General features: G+C 38.5%; 3 protein-coding genes across 4 annotated transcripts in view; 2 read left to right on the top strand and 1 right to left on the bottom strand.

Moving 5' to 3' along the window:
* Nucleotides 1–27,620, bottom strand: part of LOC106966067 (olfactory receptor 51H1-like) — a 281,581-nt gene that overhangs the window by 182,367 nt on the left and 71,594 nt on the right. The window lies entirely within an intron of this gene.
* Nucleotides 15,021–16,714, top strand: LOC106966075 (olfactory receptor 51F2-like). The gene is given in 2 exon segments (XM_015062151.3): nucleotides 15,021–16,070; nucleotides 16,073–16,714. Coding segments are annotated over 2 exon segments (942 nt in total). The 5' UTR covers nucleotides 15,021–15,268; the 3' UTR covers nucleotides 16,213–16,714.
* Nucleotides 21,293–27,281, top strand: LOC106966076 (olfactory receptor 51E2). Its single transcript, XM_053203611.1, has one exon. The coding sequence runs from the start codon at nucleotides 24,886–24,888 to the stop codon at nucleotides 25,846–25,848; it is 963 nt and encodes a 320-aa protein (XP_053059586.1). The 5' UTR covers nucleotides 21,293–24,885; the 3' UTR covers nucleotides 25,849–27,281.

Consider the following 27,620-nt stretch of genomic DNA (forward strand, 5'->3'; position numbering starts at 1 on the left):
AATGTTCAATATAGGAAGGCTCTTAAGAACTCAAACACAAAAAAATAATGTCTAGAAAATCTGAATTGAGGGGCAATGTATAACAAAATAAAATCCATTGGTTGGTTTCAATGCTTGTACATCAGTTGGAAGACAAATCTCACTTTTTCACCTGTGACTTACATGCAAGAATTAGAATATGTACTTAACTTGCTTTGCCAAAAAAGTGACTCCTGTGTTGTCTAACTGATGGCCGGTTTAAAGTCATAGGAACAGTGAAGGAGGTCAGAGGAAAGAGCCCTGGGGAATAGCAGTATTTTCAAAAAGGAAGAAGTCTACTGATGAGACTGGAGAGGCGTGCCACTCAGCTGAAAATAAACCCCCAGGAAAACACAAGGCCCTCATCAGTTTTTCTCAGACCTCTGACCTCAGAGCCAGGAAAAATGCCTGGCACAACAGTTTCTAAGAGCATCTGTTCAATGAATGAATTCATTATATCTGGTAATAGTAATAAACCCTAGACCCTTAATATCAGGCATATATTGTGATTCCTGATAGATACCCCTTCAAATTAGTAATAAAGTTCATGTAACCATATTGGCATATATTAAAATGGGAGATCAACACTTTTTCTGATTAATCTAGTATTCATCCTACCAGATATATTTCTATACAACGATAGACCTGGTGATAGAAATAAATTTTTCTGTGTGAAGTTGTAAGGACCTTTAAATAATAACCTCTTTATTTTAAAGATGAGGAAACAGGCTCTCGCGTTAATGTTCTTTGTATTAGAGTTAAATAAATTAAGAGACCCCAAAGGATTATCTAAGTATCCAAACTAGCCTTCTCTTTAGTAACAACACTGATAATGTATTAAATGCCTACTATGTAACAATTTACTTCATTATATCTCTTTCTCTGAATCCTCTTTCCACTGCTTTGCATGCTTCATCTGGTCTCCTTTTTGAATCAAAGGAAAACAGAGTGGGCCTATTCCAATGGAGGGAACTCCATTAGTGAAGCTTGTGGAAAAATAATAGCTTTTTTTCCTTTTAATTCTATGATTCTTAACCCTCCTTTGGTCCTCTTGCACTAAAACTAATGAGCAAATATTAAATAACTATTCGTGGGAAGGTATACTTAAATGTCTCTTTCTCCCCAGTGGAGAATTCTTCCAAGACAAGGGCCATGACTTACAAATCCTTGTAACCAGACTACCAAGAACATATAAATAGACTGCCCCCACTATAAAGCTTTGCATTCATCACTATCACAACATGCCCTGGGTCTTATGATCTCCTTTTATAGATGAGAAAACTGAAGCTAAAATTAGAAAACCAAGGCTCGAAGAAATCATGTTACTTTCTCACATTTATACAACATGACAATGGCAGATCTAAAAATTAAACTCTATTCTCTCTGACTTCAAATGCCATGCTTTGCCATTACTTATTTAAAAGCAATTTAATTTTTAAAATATGTTCAATGATGAACACATGCTCATAGCTTCATGACTTTAATGTATATTTTATTATATCAATTGTTTTTAAATTGATATATGAATATATATAGTATATGAATTTGTCAAATATATACTACTAAGTTCACCAATTTTCTCTGAACTGTTGGTTTTATAAACTATCTTAAGATTGTAGAGTCCTTGATGTATTCAGAAAAGATTTCAATGCACTAAAACCCTGACCTTATGCAAAGGAGAAATCTTGAGTCTGGAAAGGGAGGTCATTTGCTCTTACCCTCTGCTCTTTGAAGAGTCATCCCACACAGCAGCAGAGAGTCTTTTAAAGCCAGAGAGAGAAAGAGAGAGAGAGAGAGAGAGAGAGAGATTATCTCAACCTCAAAACCTTATGGGCAGAAAGATGCTTCTGTCCCAAGGCTAGGAAAACACCCCCTGACCAGTCCTGCCCCATTAAGCCATCTCCAAAGAGGTTCTCTTTTGCCAAGAGAACTCAAACAGAATACTCAGGTATCAGACCTCAGAAAAGCAGGCTTTACAAAGGGCTCAGAAGCTGCCTGGTGAGAGTTATTTTCCCAACAGAAAATCAAATCCCTAGTAGACAACTATACACCTGTGTCCTGCTAACCCTTTGTGCCCTGAAAGACCACAAAGAGCAATTTCTTTGCATGCAGCTTCATTCTTAATTGGCCAAAGAAATATCTTGGAGATTCCAGGATTCCAGTTCATTCAAGAGCTTTTTGACCCCCAGACAGCTGTTAAGTCAAAACAAAGCTTTCACAGAGTAAAAGTAAGGGAGAAGGGGTGTTAATGGATCACCCGTGAGTTTGCTTACCATTCATTTGCCAGTATTGCAGCAATCATAACACGTAGATAACACAGGTAGGAGAGGAGGGGTGAATAACTGTATTCACTGAGGCCACTGCAGTGTTATCTGGTTCAGAGCCCATGACTGTTCCTGAGCATTCTGAATATCTGGAGAGTTGTTCCTAACTTGTACACAGGCATACAAAATGATAACTTAAAAGAAAGTGATTCAGCAAAGAAGCATATGAAAAGATGCTCCATATCATATGTCATCAGGGTAATGCAAACTAAAATAATAATGATTCTAGAATTGCCAAAATCCAGAACACTGACAACACCAAATCCTGGAAGGAAGTGGAGCAACAAGAAGTCCCATTCATGGCTGAAGGAATGGTCCAGAAAAATGTAAAATGGTCCAGCCACTTTAGAAGACAGTTTGGCAGTTTCTTACAAAACTGAACATATTCTTACTATACAATCCAGCAATTTCACTCCTTATATACCCAAAGGATTGAAAACTTATATCTACACAAAAATTGCATATGAATGTTTATTTTTTATTCATCATCGCCAGAAATTGGGAGCAATCAAGATGTCCCTTGCAAGCTTACAAAGGCACTATACTACTCTGATAACTGGTCTAAAACTGACACTAATACATTTATCCCTGTGGTAGAGACATTAACTATGTTTGACAGACAGCTTCTGTTAAAACTGTGGATATGGATACTCATTAGTGGCCCTCAGACTTTGGTCATTAATACAGCCTTTTGACAATTGTGGGGACTGAGAGGGTTGGTAGTTTCAAGAACAGTAACTAATTAAACATACTTCTTGGCATAAAAAGCTATGCCAAGAGGGCACTGCCTTGCAAAGTTCTGCTATATGGAAAAAACGAATGAGGTATTCACTATCATTAGCATTGCTTACTTGTTCTGTGTAGTTTTTTTTTCCTTCTGTCACAAGATTCTAGATTCCTAGGAAAGTCTGGAAAGACATAGTTTTTTCCAGGAGTTCATCAAAAATCTGAAAATAAGTTACCCATTTGAGGTATCTTCAGGACTAATATAGAAACTTAGTCTTCCTGCAGAAAGCACTTTAACAGATGGGGCAGACATCCTCACAGCCCTGAATAAATTTGTCATGAAATGACTGAGACTCCATGGGAAAAATGCATAATTCAAACAGTTGTTTCCAAGATACAGAAGCAAAAGGGGGATACCCAGGCTATTACAGGGACATATATGTGAAAATCTTGCTGGTCATGCTAAGGATTCCAATCTAAAGAGCCTTGGTCCATGAACAGGGCTACAGGAGCTAGTATTCTGTTAGGAGAACTTCAGGTTGTTTTCTAGTGCAAACTGAGGGATTTAAACCATTCAACAGCCCAAGTTCAATGGTCAGTGGATACACAAACAGAGGGCATAATGACCCTCCTTCATTCTGTTGATAGAGTGTCTCTTCTAATTGGCGTGTCCCAAGGCTTGAATATTTTGAATACCTTCTCTGCATTCACCTATTCCTTTAGAGTTAACAAGCACTGGTTAAAATCAAAGTATTTAGAACCAGATAGCCAGGATCCAAAACTTAGCTCTGTCATCAAAAGTGTGACCATGGGATAATTATGCAACCACCTCCACTCAATTTCTTCAATTTTACATGGGGATAATAATTGTATCCGCTCCATAGATTTAGTTCATGTAATAAATAAAGTGACCCAATATTAATCTATACAAAAGTCAGCATAGAACACTTTGTACTCACTCATAATAGGTTATTAACAATTGTCAATATTTATGATTATTGATTGTCATTACAATTATTTTTTTCATTAATATAGCAATTTTAATAAATTATTATTTAGTGACTGGTATGTGTCAGATACTATGCTCCAGATATCAAGAATTAAAAGGTGTAGTCTCTACCCTCAAGAAGTTCACATTTCTGACAGGTAAGACAGTCACTGTAGTAAAAGAAATCTGATAAGGACGTCACCCTGCTTCCAATCCTCTGGCTTCACAGATCCCTAAGGAATCTGGCTTTGTAGGCCTTTTGGCTCTATCCTAAAAGCACTGTCTTTCCACCCCTCTGCTTCAACCCTACTGAATTCATCTCCAACTCCCTAACCATGGGCCACTTTTGCTCACCTCTGAGCCTTGTTCTCCAAGGCAGTAGTAAGCTGTTTACTGATTCCTAAGTTCTGCCTCAAATGTAATTCAAAAAAGATTTTATTTTTTATTGACATAAAATTTACATTTACATTAAACTTAAAATAGCTATTTCTAAGATTTTATTATTTCAAAATTAAAGATAAATTAATGGTGGCTCAGTTGGTTGAGCATCTGACTTCAGCTCAGGTCATGATTTCATAGTTTTGGGGTTCGATCCCTATATTGGGCTCTGTACTGACAGCTCAGAGCATGGACCCTGCTTTAGATTTTGTCTCCCTCCCTCTCTGCCCCTCCCCCCTTTGTACTCTGTCTCTCAAAACTAAATAAAACATTTAAAAAAATTTTAAGATAAATTAACGGAAGCCGAATATTGTGGACTGTTTTATTTTCCTTTGTTTTTGTTTTATATTTGTGTTTATTTTTTAACTTCCCTGAATTACAGTTCTCCAATATTATGTTCAGTCTGCCTCTAGAATAAAACACCTGTTTTATTGACCATGTTGTTGACCATTCCTGCAACATTTCCCTAATTTGCTATTATTGCCTCTCCCTACCCTCTATGCTACTATCCTCAGCCCTAGCTTCTTTCAGGAAATCCTTATTTCCTCAGATCTCATTTTAGCCATTATATTTGATTAGCCTCCCTTGACTATAGGGCTAGGTCTCAACATCCATGTGATCTACATCAGTGCTTCTCAAACTTGAATGAGATACATGAGTCCCTTATGTATCTTGAAAAAAATACATATTATGATTCATTACATCTGATATCCTGCATTTCTCACAAGCTTTCAGGTGATGCTGATGATATTGGTTCTTTAGTAGCAGAAATCTCTATTAATCTTCCTTCTTTAGAATAACTATAACACAGTATTGTAACTCCCCACATACTTAATTTTATCCTCCACTAAATTCTTTAACATCTGGAGCAATATCCATTGTGTTCACTGTTATAACCTCAAATCTTGCTCAATAACAGACACATAGTATGCATACACTATTTTCGTAATGATAAATGAATGCATGAAGAATGTTGATGGAAGTGTGTATAAAACATGGTGGGAGCAGAGAAGAGTGGGATAAATAGGAATAATAGAAATAGCCAGAGAAGGTGATAGAGGAAAGAAAGAGCTACATTTATTTATTGACTAAAATTGAATCATTAATGTTGGCCATATCCACAGGGTAGAACTACTAATAATTCAACATGGCTGAATCCAGGAGAAGAGAATGAGACTTTCACCAGACCATGGAGGGCCAGTAGGAGTTGTAGGAGCTTCATATTTTTGGTAAATAGCAAACAGATAATTTCTAAACACAATTACTGATGCAGCAACCAGTGTTTGTTATTATTGTTATTCTTTCCTTGCTTTTTAAATTTGTTTCTATAATTTGGATACATTAACCCTAGATTACCTGATTTGTCTCTGGCCTTTTGCTCCTGTCTCAGACTGTTTCTTTCAGAACCCACACTGCTTACTGCTTCAGGAAACTTCCAGCCCTGAATTCTGCTTTCCCATTTCCTGATTTAGGATGACCATCCATATCAGCTACTTCATGTGTGAATTTTAAAGCTTGTATCCTATTACTGGAGAAAATGCTTTACTTATTTCTATGTCATTGAGAATTTTTGTTACCTACATTTTTACTACTATGAATAATATCACAATAAATGTTCCTCTCTATAAAGCATTGTCCATATCTCTATTTTTTCTTTGGATAAATTTCTAGGAAGAGAATCTTATGGACATTGTAAGCCAACAATATACTGGAAAATACACTTTCACAAAGTTCTACTGTAAAACAGTATTTAGTCCATGATAACACAACAATATAACACTGTGCATTGTAAGTTTTTTATAAAACTTTGCAAATAAAAATTTGCTAATTTGACAGGCAAGAATATTTTACTGCTTACTGTAGTAAATACATTGGCACTCAATAAGTAGTATTTATTGCAAGTCCTTATGGCATTTTTTTGTTTCTAATTCTGCTCTTCCTATTTGGATTAACAAGTTGGGAAAACATTTATATGCAGTAATGATGTCACAGACTGGTATTTCCCAGGTTCAATGGTATTGATATTGATATATTGATAACTACATACTCCTGGGGCTATGTGACTTCATTGAGAGGCATTCTGCTCAGACTTTTGGAAGGCTGAACTGAATTACCAGCTACTGTTCTGCTGGACTGGTGTAAGTGTAGGACAGTGAGATGGACCATACTTTGAAAATAGGTGTACAATGTGTGCCAGTGCTCTAACAGCAGGCACAACAGTTCCATGTGCATGCACCAAGCTCTGGCTCAGAATATACTATAATGTTATTATAACACTATTGCTATAAGAAAAAATAACATTCTTTTGGCCAGGGGATACATAAACATAAACATTCCCAAGTAGTTTCTGAGACTGATCGGAAAGCAGTCAATGCCCTAGAATTTGCCCAGCCTGGTAGAGAAAATGTTTCCAATGATCTCAAGAAGTTAAATGTGAGGAGATATAAAAGACTAACCTTCATACACAAAATATAAGCACACACAGGTGACAACATGTTAAAATCCAGTCTGGCACATACACATGCACACATGCTGTTAGGTTTAGAGCAATCTGAATTGGAATTAGTAGTCGATGAATGGTCATGTAAAGATTCTCTAGGGAATGAGTTTTAAAACCTGAAAGGGTCTCCAGTAGCCCAAGCTTTTAATAGTGGTTGTGACACTTATTAACTGAGAGACCTAAGTAAGTTGCTTAAATTCTCTAATCTTTGGTAACTGTATAAATCAAAGTAATAATGGATTCTTCCATCAAATTTATTATCTTACAGTTGTGCAGACTGGAAGACTGACATGAGTCTCACAGAGCTAAAATCAAGGCATCAGCAGGACTACATTCTAGAGTGCATATGGGAGAATCAATACCCTTGTCTTTTCTCCTTCTAGAGACTGACCACATTCCTTGGCTCATGGTATCCCTCCCTCTGCCATCTTCAACGCCAGCAATAGTGGATCAAGTCCTTCTAATGCTGCCACCTCTCTGGTTCTCCACTTTTAAGGAATCTTGTGATTAGAATGAACCCACCAAGATAATCTAGGATAATGTCCTCATCTCATCTCTTCAACTTTAATCACATCTGCAAAATCCCTTCTGCCATGTAAAGGTAATGTATTCACAGGTTCCAGGCATTAGGAGATGGATATCTTTGGGGGCCATTATTTTTTCTACCACAAACATTTCATAATACCTTAGGCAGAGAATGCATAGTAAAATGTTGTTGTTATATTATAAAGAATGAAATATTTCAGGCCAAGATATTGTCTTGGTGAAACAGACTTGGTAGTAGGGAAAGTTAAGGATAGAAGCAGAGAGAATGGTTAGGAAACTACTGAAATTATCCAAGTGAGAGATATCCAATTATCTGGTGCCTCAGAAGGGGGAGGAAATTTTGGAGGTGATGAAGAGTGATTACATTCCAGTTATAGTTTCAAAAGTATTAGGATTTGCAGGTTTATATGCAGAGTGTAAGAGACAGAAATCAAGGATGGAGTCTAAGACCCATATGCTCTAGAGTGGTCCAGAAATGGTGGGAACATCTGAGAATCTAAAGGGGCCATAAGTAGAGAAGACAGACAGCCTATAGCAATCTGCAGGTACTCTATTTATTCAAGACTAAAGAGGGCAAATGTCACCTCATATCAGATTGCATCACTGGCCAGATCCGTCACCCACATTGTACCTCAAATTCCTTGGTACAATCTAAGATCCACAAAATTTAAACACAAGTGGGAAGAAACCCAAATTACTGTTGTTAGTTTCCTTCCAGCTAGTAGGCTGGGACTCTAAACAGAAAATATATTGAATTATGAAAAAGAAAATTATTTATTTTCTGCACACACAGTTGTAGACTGAGATTTCTACCTATGATATTCTCCAAGCACTTGGTTCATGCCTCTACAATAACATTATCATTGATTATCAGTATTGGTAATTATCAGTTAACTGTGTATTTCTAAACTAAACTAAGAGACCCTGGACACTAATAACTATGTTGTATTCCCCCCTTTTTTAAATCTCTGGCACTTAGCATGATGTTTGGAATATAGGACACTCTTATGCAATATTATCTGGCATGTATGTATACATGAGTAAATTATGTTTTCTCCTACTTGTAAGAGAGAGTCTGCTAAGAAGCACAGGTAGGCTTATGAAACAGAACTGCCACGAATAGCAATAGATGCTAAGAAGTTATGGAGAGGAGTGTGATTTGCACTCACCAGAGGAGATGACTTTTAGTGAGTTAGTATACTTTTTAGAATCCTCTTCAGAGTGACTGCCCATGGGCATGGATTTCTTCTTACAGTGATGATAATTTTCTAAAATTAGACCATGATGATGCTTATGGTACAACTCTGTGAATTTACTGTGAACTATTGAATTCGTACGTTTTAAACGGGCGAATTTTATGATCTGTGAATTATATCTCAAAATTGTTTCTACAAAAAACACTTCAAATAAAAGGGCACAAGGAAAAAAATTACATCAGCCTAAAAAGCACATAGTCACAATAAGTAATTGCATAATGGAACAGACAAAGACTGTATAAGGCAAAAGAAGTCTTCTGGGAACCACCATACCCTGGAGACACAGTGAGTGACACCACTGCCAGGAAGAGACCTTTCAGCTCTGGGCCTGTCTCTATCCAGGCTGGAACAAGTCTTCTCATAAACTTGGTCCTCCCCCGGAATCTAAAGCCTCCTCAGCTTTCTGAGCCTAAAAGAGACCAGCAAAACTGCTGTAGAAACTCTGTAAGTAAAACCATTTTGTTCGATGAAAACGTTTGACTGTAGGCAAGCTGAACTTTTTTATCCACAGGAAGAATTTCCTCACAATGTGCAGAATTAGATTAGATAGTGAGATGGTGGGCTGATATGGACAGTAGAATTTATAGAATTATTTACTCTCAGGAAACCTGCAAAGAAGGGGCATTTTGTTCTGCCCAGCATACGTTGGACAGCCTGTGGTTTGTTAAGCAAATGGCTCTATTAGAGTGCTTATATGTTTATCATAAGAGTGCTTATATGTTTATGTTAGTGGTTTGGTGCTTGAGAAAACCAAAGAGGTTGTCAGGAGTTGAAAAGTCATTTCTAAGCCCAATTATTCCTACTAAAAATTTTTTAAAAATACCAATTTTGAACACCTACTGCATGCCAAGCACAGTATTAGGCACTGTATACAGTCTACCTTCTAGATGGAGAAACTGGATCAAAGAAAGTTTATACTACTTGTACACAAAACAATAGTTTTCGGGAGCAGGAGTGTTGAAGTTTTTTTTTTAATTGGGTTTAAAACCCCAAGTCTGACATTCATTAGCTGTGTGTGATTCTGAATATGTTTCATAACCCCTCTGATACTCAGTTATCAGGAAAAGGGAATCAAAGTGAATTTAATAATACTTGCCAAATGATGTTGTAGTAAGAATTGAAAGAATGTTTCTCAAGTGCTTAGCTCTGCAACATTCACAAAATAAGTTCTAAGAAATGGTAGCTGCTGTTATGAGTAATTTTTTTTATTATTATTGCTATAAAGAGTCTTAAAAGTAGTTATGTTTAAGCAAGGATCTGAACCCAGATCAGTCACATGCTACAGTGATGCCATGAGCAATGGCTTGGACAATACTGATAATGCTATATGGTCTGTTTCAGCAGCTAAAGACATAGCCACAAGCTATAGCTCACAACAGTACAACGAAAGAAGAGCATCACTGTGATCTGAGAGGGCAGGAAAATTAAGAGACTCTAGCTTATATCTCACATGTGAAAAGGAAGGTTGTACATGGATTGGAGAGGACGGATTAAACAGATTCCAGGGTGATGGCAGCATGAAGAGTTGTTTGGGGGAATTTTGGTACCTCTCCCTAATAATATCTATTAGTCCCCCTTTATTCTTTGATATGAACAGATAAGTTTTCCAGTTAAGAAAAACACAATGAAATGCAACTTCAAGTACCCACTACAAACACATTGCTATTACTTAGCCTTCAAACATAAACCTCCTCATTCTCCAGTTTTTGACATTTTAGAAGTAAAATCAATAAATATTTTAAAAACATTTGCACGTAGGGGATGAGAGGGAGAAGATTGTGTGTGTGTGTGTATGAAGGCAGTAACTCTGATTAGATTATTTGTTCGAGTTTGATGTCATTTACTGATAAATGAGGCAGAAGAGAGAGCACCAGGTTTGGAATGGGGAAAGGAATGAGTTCTGTTTGGCTCATATTGAGGTGGAAGTGTCTGGGAGATAATGGGTGGGGTATGCCTCAAGGGTAGATAAAGTAGTTTATTCACCTTTTATTCACTGGCACTTAGCAGAGAGCTTTGACTTGTTCTCCAAACTGCTGCCTGTTAGTTTTCCCAAAACGCCTATTTGATCATCTCACTCTAGTTCCATGATTCATTACTGCCTTCGAATTTCAGCCCAGACATTTTACCATGGCTTCAAAGATCCTGTTAACTTTTGAACTGTAGAACTCAGGAAAAGCTATAATTAGATTTCAGATTTACGCATCATCTAGATATAAGTGCTATTTATAGCCTTGGGAAAAACTAAGATATTCCAAAGAGAGAATACTGGACAGCAAGAAAAGAACAGGGGTTTCTTGAAAGAAAAAGACTCCTAAAGAACAACTGAAAAGACAAAGAACAAAACCACTGTTTGATAAACAGATTTTTAAAAAACCTACAGAATTACTATCATTGAAGCTAATGAAGGAGGATTTCAAAGAAAAGTTGCCAAAAACTGTGAAAATTTGAGATGAGGGAGAGGAAAACAAATCTGAAAATAAACATTTGGACCTGATATTTAGAAAGCCATTGGTGACATAAGTTGGAGAATTTCCTGAGTCACTGGAAAAAGAACCCAGATTGTCACTGAAGGTGAAGGAAAAATAAAGCCAGGCAGATGGTCCTTCAAAGAACATTTTTGTCATTGCAAAAGGTAAGGCAGTAACTTGAGGGAGAAACAAGGTTTGTGTTTTATTTCACTTACTAGCAAAGCACAGTGGCCAACTGTGAAAGATGGTCAATATATTTTAGTTGAATTGAATGTGTTGAACATATCTATATAAATGTGTGCGAAGTTTTCATTAATGGTTTGGGGTATAAGTTGAGTATTGAAGTGAAGCTGCATAAAAGGAGCCACTGGTACTATTGAAGATACTAAAGAAGGAAAGGAATTTTCTTGGAGTTAAGGGAGAAGAAATGAAGAATGATTTACCTATTCATAAAATATTTGGAAATGCCTAGCTCTTGGTGCTCTGCAACTAAAACCGAAGTTCCTTCTCCTTTCTGTGGAATGCAAGATATTCATGTCCTGGCCCTGTGAATTTCTCTAGCTTAACTCCCATGTCACCCAGATCATTTTTACGTCTCCAGAATTTTAATTTTCTTGTAGTTGTCCAACAAACTTTCTGTGCTATTATTTCATTCAGTTTCTGTTCATGTTGTTATCTATGTCAAGAACACCCTTTTCCTCATCTTCATCCTTATAAACTTACATTCATCCATCAAAACTTCACACAATTATAATTCATCTTCTTGGTTAAGAGTTCTTGGAATAAATTCCTCTTGACACACACAGACACATTCATGTATATGCACACTCAGAATCTGTCACTCCACACTATTCTGTCTTATCACTTAGAAATACTTATCCTGTGTACTCTACAGCTAGTGGTATTTCTTTGACTCCTCCTATTATGCAGTGTGCCTACTACAGTGCCTCGCATGTAGTACGTGTTCAAGACTGGTAAGTTTTCTTTTTCACAGGAGTCACTGGGCTCTTATTAAAGATAAAGTTTTCAGCCTTAAGAAGATGAGGTGTTGACAACCTCTCTGGTTTTCTCAGGCACTAAACCTCTGTTATTTTTCTTGCTTCATATCCTTAGTGCTAAAACAATACCCAGTGAGCTCCCAGTTTGATACTATAATGAACTAAGTGTTGATGATGGTTGATCAAGAGCTTAAATGGAGTTGTTGGCTATGAAAAGGAATAAGGAATCTTCTGTGTCTACACCCAGCATGGATGAGGAGAGGGTACAGGAAGACCAGCTGTAGAGCAATGGAAAGGAAGGAATTTGAGGGAGTTCTCTTCCCTCTGCCAGACTCAGCTCAGATTAGTTCAGCCTATACTTTATGTTCTTATTCTAATCACTCAACAAGAAAGGGAAGGGGAAAAACTGACAAGAAGAACAAAAATGTTCAATGAATAAATTGTTTGAATTAATAAAATAATTTAAAGTGAGCCATGGAGAAATAATGAAGAAAGAGAAATTATTCAGATAGCAATTTTTAAAAATGAACTCTTGGAGTGCCTGGGTGGCTCAGTCAGTTGAGTGTCTGACTTCAGCTCAGGTCATGATCTCACAGTTAGTTCGAGCCCCACACTGGGCTCTGTGCTGACAGCTCAGAGCCTGGAGCCTGCTTTGGATTCTGTGTCTCCCTCTTTCTCTGCCCCTCCCCCACTCACGCTCTGTCTTTCTCCCTCTCTCAAAAATAAATAAACATTTTAAAATTAAAAAAAAAGATCTCTTATAAAATTTCCTGGAACTCAATAACAAAAGTTACAACTCAAACATTGCATGTCATAGTAATAATCATCGTAAAAGTCTTCATAATAGCCAGACTTGAGTGACACATATGGAGGTGTTCTGCACCTCCATAACCCTCTTTGTTATTCACCACTATACACTAGATGGTGAAGTTATTTATCAACAGTGCTATTATTTCTCCCTCACTTGATTTTAAATTCTTTAAGAGAGATTTTGTTGGTTTCTAACACTACACTATGCATAAAGTAGGTGCTCAGTTAATGTCCCTGAGAGTATAAGTCATGAGCAAAGGAAGAGATATTATAGATTCATTCTGGCTCAACACTTCCACATATACCATTCTAAAAGCTTTGATTGAACACTTCCTTTCTACTTACAGAAAGCATAGCAATCTTTCAATCACTTATTTTCCTGAGAAGCCTTCTCAAGATACCCCAAACCTTTTATACACAATTGAACTGTTCCCTTTTTCATAATTACTCTAGCTCCCATGGACCCCAGGAAGTTGCTAATGTCAAAAACTGAGACCTGCGTTCTGGAAATTAATAGTAAATACACAGGTCAAGGACTTGTGGAAAATGAGATGATAATAATAATAATAATAATAATAATTTAAAATAAAATTATCACAAGTACTATTAATTTAACAAGTAGATTTTTAGATTGCCATTCTGATCAATATATATTTTTTAAAAGATAAATAGAGTTACTAAGAATGTTTTTCAGAAATCAATGTGTTTACGAAAAGTGCTAATAGAATTTGTTAAACCACAAATTTGGTAAACTTGTTAACTTTCAAAATTTCACAATTAACTGAAATGCATGCCAGTTGAACAAATCTGTATCCAATTCATTTCTGTGTAATGTTGGTTGTATCATGACACTCAATAAACAGTCATTGGAAGCAGTGTCAAAAAGAAAATGCTCCCTTTCTTAATGAATATTCCCTTTCTGTCAACTTTTATTTCTATTAAGAGGTTGTATAATACATTTCTGACAGTGATTTCATTGGTTCCCTGAGGATATTCTCACGACTCTAAACTGTAGTCTAAAGTTATAGTTCACTCTTTGGGTCAATTCATGTAACTTAGCATTTCTTTTTCCTCTAATTTTTCATTGATCTCAATTTTAAAAAGTTCCCAATTTTTAAAACTAAGATTTCTTTAGGGAATCCTTGAGGCACTTTATCTGGGTGAACTTGAGTGGTTGGGAAACACTTAGGTTCCCCTGACAACCAGTTACCATACTGACTGAACCCTCTCCAGTCATAGCCCTAATGTCTGTTTTCCCAAGACCCCCTCTTCCAACTCATACATGCCCATCTGACTAGCCTGCAATTCTGTACTCAATGAAAAAAGAAATGCAATGTTCACAGTAAAGTTAATATCTTTTCTTCCAAAGCAAAATAGTAAAATTCTATTAAATATCTCCTGAGAAGTATGTCTTAACAGAATGTAAAACAGCTAGTCTTCAGGCAGATTGAAGAGAGGAATATATTTGAATAAGGCAGCATGCTATATACCATATGGGGGGCAGAGGCCTCTGTCTCTATGGTGGTAGATCTGTGTTCTAACTCCATTACCCAAATGAAACACCAGATGTTATACTGCAAGTGTCAATTTAAAGATTAGATACCATAGATATCTGCACATGACTGCACCCAGTGCCTAAGCCATTTATTATTATTTCATATGTGTTGCTTTATATCATAACCATCTCTTTCTCAATATTTTCTGGCTTCCCAAATTGTAAGCTTATCTGTCTCCTATACTTAAGGCTGATGTACTATCGTTGTTCCAACAGTCCCAGTCTATTTTTCTCTGATGCCAACAACACAGAAAAACTAAACTGCTACCTCTTTATCACATTTGGAAGTCCAGAAAGGATGAAATATTATTGACCTATGTTTAGTAGGGTGTCTTCACTTAGTCTAGTCATCTCTGGCTAGACAAGTGAGGGAAAAGGTCACATAGTATAAACATAACTACCAACAAAGGGTCCCAGGACAGAAAAATGATGGTCTGGGACACATACAAGAATGATACCTACTACAGAAGTTGAAATCTTACAATTCCTTTATCAATTTAAGTGAGTAATTCACTTTTACATAGTATATAAATATTCATCTTTGGTTTGTTTTTGATAACATTATTTATAATTAGATTAATACAAAAAATATAGTTGTTGCTTCAGAGTTTCATCTTGGAACTCTGTATTTTTAATCCAGCATGTCAAACTTCCAGAATATCACATCTACGTCCATCACTTTCCTGCTAACTGGTGTTCCTGGGCTGGAAGTCTTCCACACCTGGATCTCCATTCCTTTCTGCTTTCTCTACATAACCGCCCTCTCAGGAAATAGCCTGATTCTCTTTGCCATTGTCACTCAGCCCAGCCTCCACGAACCCATGTATTATTTCCTCTCCATGCTGTCCACCACTGACCTCGGCCTGTCCATATCTACCCTGGTCACCATGTTGGGTATATTCTGGTTTGATGCCAGGGAGATCAGCTTTAATGCCTTCTTGTCACAGATGTTCTATATTAAACTCTTCACTGTCATGGAATCTTCAGTGTTGTTGGCCATGACCTTTGATCGTTTTGTGGCCATCTCTAATCCACTCAGGTATGCCACCATTTTAACTGATTCCAGAATAGCTCAAAGTGGAGTGGCAACTGTCATCAGGGGGACACTAATGCTAACACCAATGGTAGCACTTCTTAAAAGACTGTCCTTCTGCCACAGCCATGTGCTCCACCACTCCTACTGCTTCCACCCTGATGTAATGAAGCTCTCGTGCACAGACACTAGGATCAACAATGCAGTTGGGTTGACTACCATGATCTCTACTGTTGGTGTTGACTCAATCCTCATCCTCCTTTCTTACATTTTGATTATTAAGACTGTCCTCAGCATTGCATCCCCAGAAGAGAGGAAGAAAGCCTTCAGCACATGTATTTCCCATATTGGGACTGTTGCTATTTTCTATTTTCCATTGATCAGTCTGTCCTTTGTTCACAGATTTGGGAAATGAGCCCAGCCTATGTTCATACAATGATTGCTAACACCTACCTCCTGATCCCTCCTGTAATGAACTCCTTCATCTATAGTGTGAAGACCAAACAGATACACAGAGCTATGATAAAAATTCTCCATTCCAAAGATACATAGAATCATAGAATTCTAGTGGTCTACATTATGAATTTAAAAACAAAACTTGTGATCATGAAACAAAAATTTAAAATTAAATCTGGAATATATGTAAAACATCAGCTACCTTGACCCTTTATTTTACAGATGAGGAGACAGAGACTTGAAGATAGAAGGGATGAATGGTGTAAAGTCCTAAGTCTAGAATTTCTCCCACCCACCACTGTTTGTTCTGAACTGTTTATCCTGCCAACAGACTATATCTTCTTACTTGGTCCTCTTTATAGCAGTTAGAATGACACATTATGAGAAAGCCACTCCTTTATGAGAAATAGGTAGTATTTTCTTAACTGTAATAATAATTTTTACTAACAGGGGCGCCTGGGTGGCTCAGTCAGTTAAGCAATTGACTCTTGCTTTCAGCTCAGGTCATGATCTTGCAATTACTGAGTTCAAGCCCCACATCAGGCTCTGTACTGACAGTGCACAGCCTGCTTGTGACTCTTTCTCTTTCTCTCTCTCTCTCTCTCTCTCTCTCTCCCCCCCCACTCTCTCTCTCTCTAATAAACTTAAAAAAATAATTTTTACTAACATTATTTCTTTTGACTAGTCATGGTTCTTAGTGTTTTTTACATTTATTAACACATCTAAAACAACATTATAAGGTAGTTATTTCTTTGATCAATGAAAAAACTGAGGCACAAAAATGTTAGTTACTTGCTTAAACATCTCATAAATAACACAGCATACTTCACATGCATGCAAACTGACTCCAGGATCCCCAACACTCCTAACTTCAACTATATTTTTACCTATAATAATATAATACATATATAATTATATATACACATACATGATTATATTATATATATATATTTATATATATATATATATATATATATTTATATATATATATATATATATATATATATATATATATTTATATATATATATATATATCCATGTAATTTGTATTTGGGTGACATAAAGAAGCAAAACAGGGGCACCTGGGTGGCACAGTCGGTTAAGCGTCCGACTTCAGCCAGGTCACGATCTCGCAGTCCGGGAGTTCGAGCCCCGCGTTGGGCTCTGGGCTGATGGCTCAGAGCCTGGAGCCTGTTTCCGATTCTGTGTCTCCCTCTCTCTCTGCCCCTTCCCTGTTCATGCTCTGTCTCTCTCTGTCCCAAAAATAAATAAACGTTGAAAAAAAATTTTAAAAAAAAGAAGCAAAACAAACAAACAGACAAATAACAAACAAAAAAACCCACAACTCTATCCTCTAGAAATTTTCAACCACATTATGGAGAAAAACCCCAAAATAGAATTTTCTAACCTGAAAAGTACAAATGTATTTCTACCCGATTGTTCTTTCCCAACTAAACATATTCCAGAATTTCTCTTTGCTTTCCACCAACTTTCTGCCCCAGCAGAAACTGAAAAATGACTAACAACTGCAAATGAATTTCACTTTGTATCATTTACTTGGAAATGTTCAATTTGTGGCCATATGCTTAATATAAAGGCTTAATCCAACAAGTTAATTATTTTTTCCAAACTGGGTATGTCCATTAATTCTCAAATATTTACAGCACATGTTTCAATGACACATTGATATCACTTGGTAAAGTTGGCCCCTTAAGGTGGTATCAGTTCCAGCAAGGAAGGAGTAGTCCGTCATATCTACAGGAAGTTTATTAGGTGACAACAGTACTATAATAAAAAGGATGGTGTGAAAATTCTCAGTATGTTTGACAATAACATTTTCAGTCTCAATTATTGCTGGTCTTCACTTCCCTGATCTTTGTATGCTGGAAAGTTCCAGGATTTTGTTCTCAGACCTGATTTTCTCTGTTATATTCCCATTTTTGGTTATCTCATCTAGCATCATGGCTTTAAATACCATCAACATGCTGGCAAATCCCAAACTAATATTTATAGTCCAGACTCATATGCTATATATCAGTACTCCTACTAAAATGTTTAACAGTCATCTCAGATTATCATGCCCCAAACCATATCCTAATATTCACATAACCACATCTTCCCTAACTGAGAAATTCTATTTTTCATGTTGCTGATATAGAACTCTTGGAGCTATTTCTGACATCTGTCAGTCTTTCCCACTCCACATCCAAACTATCAGCAAATGCTGATGACTCTTTCTTTCAGATATTCCACATATGGATATCTGGAATCTAGCTTCTTTAAACCACCTCTGATGCTACCACCATGTTCCAAGCCAACATTATCCTGGACCTGAAATATAATAGTCTCCTGGTAGATCTTTCTTCAGCACTTTTGCTTTTTTGAAAAAATGTTTATTTATTTACTTTTGAGAGAGACAGCAGAGGAGGGGCAGAGAGAGAGGGAGACAAAGAATCCCAAGCAGGCTCCACACTGTCAGCACAGAGCCTGACTTAGGGTTTGAATTTACAGTGAGATCATGACCTGAGCCAAAATCAAGAGTCAGATGCCTAACCAACTGTGCCACCCAGGCACCCCACCACTTTTGCTTTACTATCTATTTTCCCCATGGTAGTTAGAGAGATTTTTCCATTTTTTTTAATGTTTTTATTTATTTTTGAGACAGAAAGAGACAGAGCATGAGCAGGGGAGGAGCAGAGAGAAGGAGACACAGAATCTGAAGCAGGCTCCAGGCTCTGAGCTATCAGCACAGAGCCCAACGCAGGGCTCGAACTCACAGACTGTGAGATCATGACCTGAGCTGAAGTCGGACGCCCAACCGACTGAGCCACCCAGGTGCCCCTAGAGTGATTTTTTTTTTAATTTTAGAGAGAGAGAATGCATAAGCAGGGGAGGGGGACACACAGAGAGAGAGAGAGAGAGAGAGAGAGAGAGAGAGAACCCCAAGCAGGCTCCACACTCAGTGTGGGGCCCAGCACAGGGCTCAATCTCACAACCCTGGGATCATGACCTGAGCCAAAATCAAGAGTCAGGCACTCAACTGACTGAGCTACCCAGGCACCCCTAGAGTGATTATTTTAATACATAAAAAAGATCATACCACTTCCTCTGTTCAACATATCCCAGTGTCTTATCCAGGGAAAATTCACAGTCATTATAATATCTCATGAGGATCTATATTATTTAACTCCCCTGTACCATCCCAATTTCATCTCCTACTACTCTCCCCTTTATTCATTCTACTATACCTGCACTAGCCTCCAAATATTTCCTTAAACCCACCAACCATACTTCAATATCGAACTTCTCACTTTCTGTCCTCCCTACTTGGAATGTTCTTCCCCAAACACCCTCATGGCTTACTGCCTCAACTCATGCAGGTCTCTGCCTAAGTGTTACCTTACTACAGGGCCCTTGACATTAAAAATAACAACAACAACACTCACGCAATTCCTGTCTGCATTCACTGTCTTCATTACCTATTTTGTTTTTAATCCCTGGTATTCCTCTCCCCCACCAAAATAGTTATTTATTCTCTAGTTTCCCCATTACAAGGTAAGGTCTTTGAGAATAAGAATTTTGTTTCATTCATGCTGTCTTCCAGACCCCAAACTAGGGTCTGCCACATAATAAAATAATAACAACCCTGGATGACCTGGCTCTATTTAGGTCTCAAGCCTCATCACCTGCCCTCTGTTCAGGGCTGCAGGCACAACAAACCACTTGCATTTCTTACCCGTGATTGCTCTGGGTCACTTACAACCCTTTGCACAAGCTGTTACCTCCCTCTGTAGCACCCTCACTATCTCCCTTCTCCTGACTTAGAATAGAAGTGACTTAATCTCAAAGGCATTTCCTGACTTCTCAAGTCCATCTGGTGTCCTTTCCAGGTGCTTCTGCAGAACTTTGTGCCTCTTTCTCAGGACATCCCTTTTCAGACCCTACTGTAACTACTTCCTCACCACAGATTCTGTGCCCACTTCCTATGACCAGGGACTATGACTCATTCATTCACTGTTGGAAAGAAGTGAAAAAGTTCAGATGATGTACATTTACAGACTTGATATTTATTTGTTTGTGGGGGAAGAGGAAGGGAAACTTAGAGAAGAATGATGAGGTACACAGAGTCCTAAAAATCAGAATAAGAAGGAATGTCAGTCTAAAAAACCAGATAGCCAAGATGATCATAGTACTTCTACAGATATTTCTCCCCTACCTCATCACCCCCTACATACACACTAACCTATGGACAGTCCCACTATCCAACAATCCTGGAAACTTGGAAGCTTTTATCACTAGGAAGTGGGTAATTTGGACAATTTGGGAATAGGTGGTTTGAAGAGCAAATGTCACCTCTGACCAAGGTAGACAAGCTCATAATGAATTAGAAAAGTTCCTGAAAGCTGAGGTGAGTAGTATACACATAGCTGCTATTGTAGCTACCTGAATTCATACTATAAGTAAAAATCCTTAACTGTCCTATAAAAAGTCCTATAAAGTCCTATATGATCCAATTCCCTATTATCTGATCCTATCTCCCTATTGCTCTCCTCTTTGTTCTCTCTGCTCAGACACACTGGCCTCCTTGTTATTCTAAACTCCCAAATACACTCCCCTCTCAGCTTTGTAGCTTCTGTTCTTCTTCCTCAGATAGCCTTCCTCAGAGATCTCCATGGATATATTTCTCACTGTCTCCAGGCTTCTCCTCAAATGTCTCCATTTTGTGAGATATTCCCCTAACAACTTCATTTAAAATTTCAACTTTCATTCCTGGTGGTCTAGTGGTCCAGGAGCTCAGTGCCTTTTTGTGCATCCCTTCACCCTCTTTATGAAGAAACTGTTCTCAAACAGTTTTTTCAACTTTCAGGGGCACCTGGGTGGCTCAGTCGGTTAAGCATCGGACTTTTGCTCAGGTCATGATCTTGTGGTCCATGAGTTCGAGCCCCATATCGAGCTCTGGGCTGACAGCTCAGAGCCTGAAGCCTGCTTCAGATCTGTGTCTCCCTCTCTCTCTCTGCCCCTCCCATGCTCATACTCTGTCTCTCTTTGTCCCTCAAAAATAAATAAATGTTAAATTTTTTTTTTAATTTCAACTTTCCACCCTAATATTTACCTATTCTCTTCTTCACTTTTTTTTTCTCTTTAGGTAGTCATAAGAAGAAACTATTTAGTTTCACATAATAACCATGTACCATGTGTCCCTCTTACCAGGATGTATAATTCATGAGGGTGGACTTTTAAAAAAGAATTTTGTATTTCTTATTACATTGTAGACCCCTGATAAATATTCATTAAATGTGAATGAATAAAGAATCAGCACACCTAGTTCTCCAACCAGTATTATCACGAATAACTCTGCAACCAAGGCAAAGAGCCTTTATCTCATCCATGCCTTATGTGTGCACCTAACACAGGTGCAGTAGAGTGGCTTCCCTACTTCAAGGTCTATTTCATCAACTGAAAGAAAAGCTGGGAATGAAAATCTGAAGAAGTACACGCCCTTATTTTGACTTATGGAAATTACTGGTTTTGTGTACCCATCTTGGCTTTTAAACAGGATGTGAACTCCTAGAGCCCAAGGACATAACTATAGATCCATATTGCCTGTCACGTCTAGCAAAGTGGCTAATGAGGAAATGCTCTAACCTCTGTTGCTAACTGGGGAAATTTGAGTTATTTGGAAGAGTGCGGATAGATTGTCTAAAGCCCTGTATGTGTAAGTGTGGGAGTGACGGAAGAGTCAGTGCCCTCTTGTGATCACCTCCCCTCATACACACACCTAAAACAGTGGGATGGAACTGTAGAGTGTTATGCTAAGTGAAATAAGTCATACAGAGAAAGACAGGTACCATATGTTTTCACTCCTATGTGGGTCCTGAGATCCTGTGACACCCACATGGACATGGAGATACTGTCCCCTGCCTGCTAAGCCCCAGGGGCCTCAGTTCATACTCCCACAGTCTGTCCCCATGGGCCTCCTAGGCAGTGCTATAAATAGGCCTGTGAAAGGGAGAGCCAGCTCCAGCTGCGCTCTCTCTCAGTAGGACTGCATGGTTTTCAAGCGAGTGCACTCTCGCCTGGGGTCAGGAAGCCAAAATTCCTGCCATCCTAAGAGACCTTGAGGACACCATAACTGTCTCATGGAAGGAGGGGAAAGCCCCTTTGTCCAACCCACATCTTCATGGGCCGAGAAGAAATGTCCCAGAGCACTGGCTGACAGTCCAGAAAGGCAAGTAAGAGTGAATGCAACAGCCACATTCAGACCCAAAGAGAAGCTGAAATTGGTCCTAGACAGAGGTCACTTTAGGCAGAAGGCCAGACAACATGGGAGAGAGACATGAGGTCTTCTGGGATAGGTAACTGGGGAGACAAGATAATGGTTCAAAGTCTTAGACTGTTACCAGCAAAGCAGAAAAGATGCCCTGCGGAAAGAGGAGTCAGGAAAGGATCCAACTCTGTGGCCAACAGAGACCCTTATATCTGTGGGTACTCACATAGTAACATGTGCAAGAGGCTTTGGGAAAGGGGAAATAAATTACTGTGTTCCCCCTACTCCCCCTCCATGACTTTTCCTTCATTTGGGGCCCCATTTCTCTTGGAAACCAAGGTCCAATGAGCTGGCCTCCCTCCAGGGAAGTTTCCTTAGCATTACCCATACTTTTCAGCCTGACTTGTTTCGATTTCTGAATCTCCCACCCCAAGCTACCTATGATAGATACATAGATGACTGGATGGATACAAGACATAAGCTATCTTTCATCTCATTGAAGGATGCAATTATCTGTCTATGAAAAGGTCTTTTCATTCTCTGACAGAGGCTTGGGGCTAAGTTTAGGATTTCATATTTGCCAAGGAGAGTAGCTATTATTTCTTTGCATAGGATCTGAGGATAGGGAGAAGAGAAAATAGTGGTCAGAGGTATGAATTTGTGATCTTTGACTTGAGAATTTTGTGACCTTTGACTTGAATTTGTTCTCCCTTGCTTATCCACAATGAGGATAATACAAGTCACATCTTTTAGTTCCCATTTTATCACACAATATTTTAAGACTGCTGGTCTCCAAACCCTCCCCCTTAAAGCCAAATAAAAGAGAGACTCCCAGTTGCAGTAAGGACTCAGATTAGGAGTGAAGAAGAATCCTGAGAAAATGAACAGGTTTACCTAACTATCACTGATGAAGACACCTGCAGAATTTCCCAAAATTCAGAGGCCCTACCTCTTGAAGCCAAGTCTTTGGCTTGTTAGAAACAATTAGCTCTAAAAACCAGGGCACCTAGGGAGCCTAGCAGGGGAAAGTGTTTGATGAGGTCAAAGCCCAGGTGTGTGGGTGGGAGGGCAGGGGCAGAGCCAGTGGGGGGCAGGACAGGGCTTCCAAAAGCAACAAGTTTCCCCTAATATGAATGACTTGTTGGCAGAGGTTCCAAAAAAGACAAAGCTCTAGGAGGGTTAGGTCTCAACCTAAGATCTCCTTGGGGTAAGGAATATGGCCTTGGAGGCAGCTGTCTTATGTGGAGATACACATCAGCCAGGAATAGAGAGAAGAGCCTTCACAAGGGACAATGCCAGGCAGCTAGGATCTGTTGGAGGCCACATACCTTCATCTGCTGGAAGCCAGGACCTTCATCCCCAGATAAGTCAGTGGAGGGAACTACTCCCAAAGGAGTTTCCTTATTTTCCTCAATAGATTGACTTGTGGGCCTCTTTTCCTTAGTGGTTTTTTTTTTTTTCATTTTTAGAAAATTCCTGTTTTTGTGTTTCTTTCTTCCCTTGCTGGCCTTAGACCTAGGGACCTAAAATCCTGGAAGTCTGAAGGAAAAAAAAAAAAAACCCAAAACCTATCCCCATTGTCTTGGTATACCCATTAATCCCTTCTCTAATTCCTACTTAATGTTTAAAAACAAAAGGATCATTTCTCTTCCCCTCCCATGCATTAAATGCACACTTTATGCTAACACTTATCCCAAAATTCTAATAATTTTGTTACTTGTCTATCTTCCACCATAGACAAGGCATCTGAAGGGCAAAAGATATGTCTTTTATCTCTGTGTCATGAGCATCTAGAAAATTGCCTTGTACATAGTAGATCATATAAGTAGATGCTTATAAAATGAATGAACAATTGAAGGAAAGGAAGGGAAGGAGAACACACCTGTAAAGGGGTTCCCAATAGGGTATCTGTTAACACTTATCTGAGAAAAGGACCACCCAGTATCCAGACAATGAAGGTGTGGGCCAGGAGTCTGAAGGAATTTGGAAAGGATACATTTTGGGATAAGCATTGTTCTCCCCAGGTTCCCTTTAAAAAATGTAAACGGACCTTGGGAATAGTAACTGATAAATGAATTTTTTTATGTTTATTTATTTTTGAGAGAGAAAGCATGAATAGGACAGGGACAGAGAGAAAGGGAAACAGAGGATCAAAAGCGGACTCTCCACTGACAACAGTGAGCCTGATGTGGGATTCGAAATCACCAACTGTGAGATCATGACCTGAGCCAAAGTCAAACACTCAACCAACTGAGCCACCCAGGCTCCCTGATAAATGAATTTTAACTACCATTTTCCCTTTGGAAGAGGACTTTAGAGCTTATGAAAGAGTGTAAATGGCTTGGAAGAGTGGGAGGAGACAGTAGGAGAGGGAGAGCTGAGAAACATTCAGTTTCCAGGATTCCAGGGCTGGTCTCTCTGATTGTGCTCCATGTCCTAGCAGGCTAGCTGGCTGCCAGTGTGACCTCACCCTCTCCAGTGCCCCCTACTCAGTGCCAGCTATGAGTTCCTGCAATTTCACACATACCACCTTTGTACTCATTGGTATCCCCGGATTAGAAGAAGCCCATTTCTGGATCGGCTTCCCCCTGCTTTCAATGTATGCTGTAGCAGTGTTTGGAAACTGCATCGTGGTGTTCATCGTAAGGACGGAGCGCAGCCTGCATGCTCCCATGTACCTCTTTCTCTGCATGTTGGCAGCCATTGACCTGGCATTGTCCACATCCACCATGCCCAAGATCCTCGCCCTCTTCTGGTTTGATTCCCGGGAGATTACCTATGATGCCTGCATTGCCCAGATGTTTTTTATTCATGCCCTCTCAGCTATTGAGTCCACCATCCTGCTGGCCATGGCCTTTGACCGTTATATAGCCATCTGTCACCCACTACGCCACGCAGCAGTGCTCAACAATACAGTAACAGCCCAGATTGGCATGGTGGCCGTGGTCCGTGGATCCCTCTTCTTTATCCCACTGCCTCTGCTCATCAAGCGGCTGGCCTTCTGCCACTCCAATGTGCTCTCACACTCCTATTGCGTGCACCAGGATATGATGAAGTTGGCCTATGCCGACACATTGCCCAATGAGGTCTATGGTCTTACTGCCATTCTGCTGGTTATGGGCGTGGATGTCCTCTTCATCTCCTTGTCGTATTTTCTGATTATACGAACAGTTCTACAACTGCCTTCCAAGTCAGAGCGGGCCAAGGCTTTTGGAACCTGTGTGTCACACATCGGTGTGGTTTTAGCCTTCTATGTTCCTCTCATTGGACTCTCAGTGGTTCACCGTTTTGGAAAAGGCCTTGACCCCATCGTGCATGTTCTTATGGGTGATGTCTATCTACTTCTGCCTCCTGTGATCAATCCCATCATCTACGGTGCCAAGACCAAAAAGATCAGAACTCGGATGCTAGCTATGTTCAAGATCAGCTGTGACAAGGACCCTCAGGCTGTGGGAAGCAGGTGATCTTTACCACTTTTCCTTATCCTTAGTGGCTTGACATAATGATTTCCTAATACTAGCTTATTTCTAGTTGCCTATTTAATGATTTTTCCTGCTGTGGCCTCCAAATGCTACCTCTGCTTGGGATGAAAGTTTGGAGGCTACCATGATTACCTTTCATAGGAAATTAGTTTTTATTAATGAAAATTCACAATTTTGGGATATAAATTCTTGAGCATCACAGCTGATGGTATAATTGGCAATATGTAGCAAGAAATTTTTAAAACTTATATGCTTTAATGCTTTCTCACTTTTGGAAATTTATCCTAACAAAATATCCCTAAATGCTGAAAGCAGTTTTTCATAAAATACATTGGCTACACCACTATTAATCATATACTAAAGATCACAGGATATAATATATAAAAGTAAGGAATAGTAAATTTGAGTATGGTCCATTTATTTAATGAAATATATGTGGAACAATCCATATTAAAAGAATATTATGTGACCTTTAAAGACTCTGCTATAAAATGAAACATGCATATAATGTTAAAAATAAAATAAAAAGGACACATGATTGAAATTAACTTGAAAAGCAATCTATGCCTTCAAGGAAATGTGCTCAAATTAGTGACTCATTTTAGTTTTGACTTTCTAAATTTATTTATTATGGATGTCTTGTTTAAATGACATGTATAACTTTCAAAATGAAGAAAATGAAACTGACAATTTACACAAACCTAAGCTTGTCAAAGACCTCATTGTTGGTTTACTATGCAATATCTGAAAATTTATCTAAGCCCTACACAATAATGCTAATGAACATGTCTTAAGTGCTTACCATGTTCTAGGCACTATACTAACTGCTTTAGAGATTTTATCTGATCTTCACAACAATTTTGGGGAGTAGGTACCATTTTTGTCCCCCATTACAAGTGAGAGAAATGAGCCTTTCATTAACAAGATAACTAAGTCATAGTTTGTGGGTGCTGTGCCAAGATGTGAAATTGAGTTTGATAACCAAATATAGTTACTTAATTTCCACATTATATTGCTTCCTGTTTAATATATTCCATTTATTTCTTCAGCCTGTGCAAATCCTGTTTTCTCTCTGCTGTGTGTCTTCTAAGATGAGTGACTTTGTGTTGAGAGATAACCCTGCCCTCATGAGCAACAAATCCAGATTGCTCTTCGTGATTTATAGTCACCTTTCATGTTCTACAGCCTGTTTCTTTCCAGATTAAGGGGGAGTATTTTTGTCTACTTATAGATTACATCTTCTCACCCATATCTCCCTTTTGTCAGTATATCCTGTATCTTTTAAACATTTCATATGTGTGGGTTTTAACTTAAGTATAAGACAATAAAATTTTATTTTAAATTTTGCTAAATGTTATGCCTACTGTTTTTATATTTATAGAATCCTATAAATTCAGATTTGAAGATGCAGGAGATTCTCTAGTCTACTTTCCTAGTCTACCACAGGTATTGTTTGTACAACTGTGAAGATGCTGAATGCATCTTTTCTCAAGGTGGGATATTTCCATTTTATGGTTGAAATCAGATCTGATGAGAAGCTGAAACGTGACTACAATCATTGGGTCTCTTAGTAGCTTCACTGAATAAATGTTGGGTGGGAGATTTGGGTGGATAAACCAAGGGGGAGACTCCAACCTCCTTAGAGCTTCCTTAGGAGAAGGAAACATCAGACACTTAACCTCTCCTCTGGAGAAAGGGTCCTCCTAGTATATGTATCTGTGATCATCCAATTGTGATTCCCTGCTCAGAGGCAG

Source organism: Acinonyx jubatus, chromosome D1 (genome assembly GCF_027475565.1).
Source record: "Acinonyx jubatus isolate Ajub_Pintada_27869175 chromosome D1, VMU_Ajub_asm_v1.0, whole genome shotgun sequence".
Lineage (NCBI taxonomy): Eukaryota > Metazoa > Chordata > Mammalia > Carnivora > Felidae > Acinonyx > Acinonyx jubatus.

What these genes read in the sequence shown, in the direction of transcription:
- LOC106966076 (XM_053203611.1), top strand. Translation starts at nt 24,886, where the DNA reads ATGAGTTCCTGCAATTTCACACATACCACCTTTGTACTCATTGGTATC.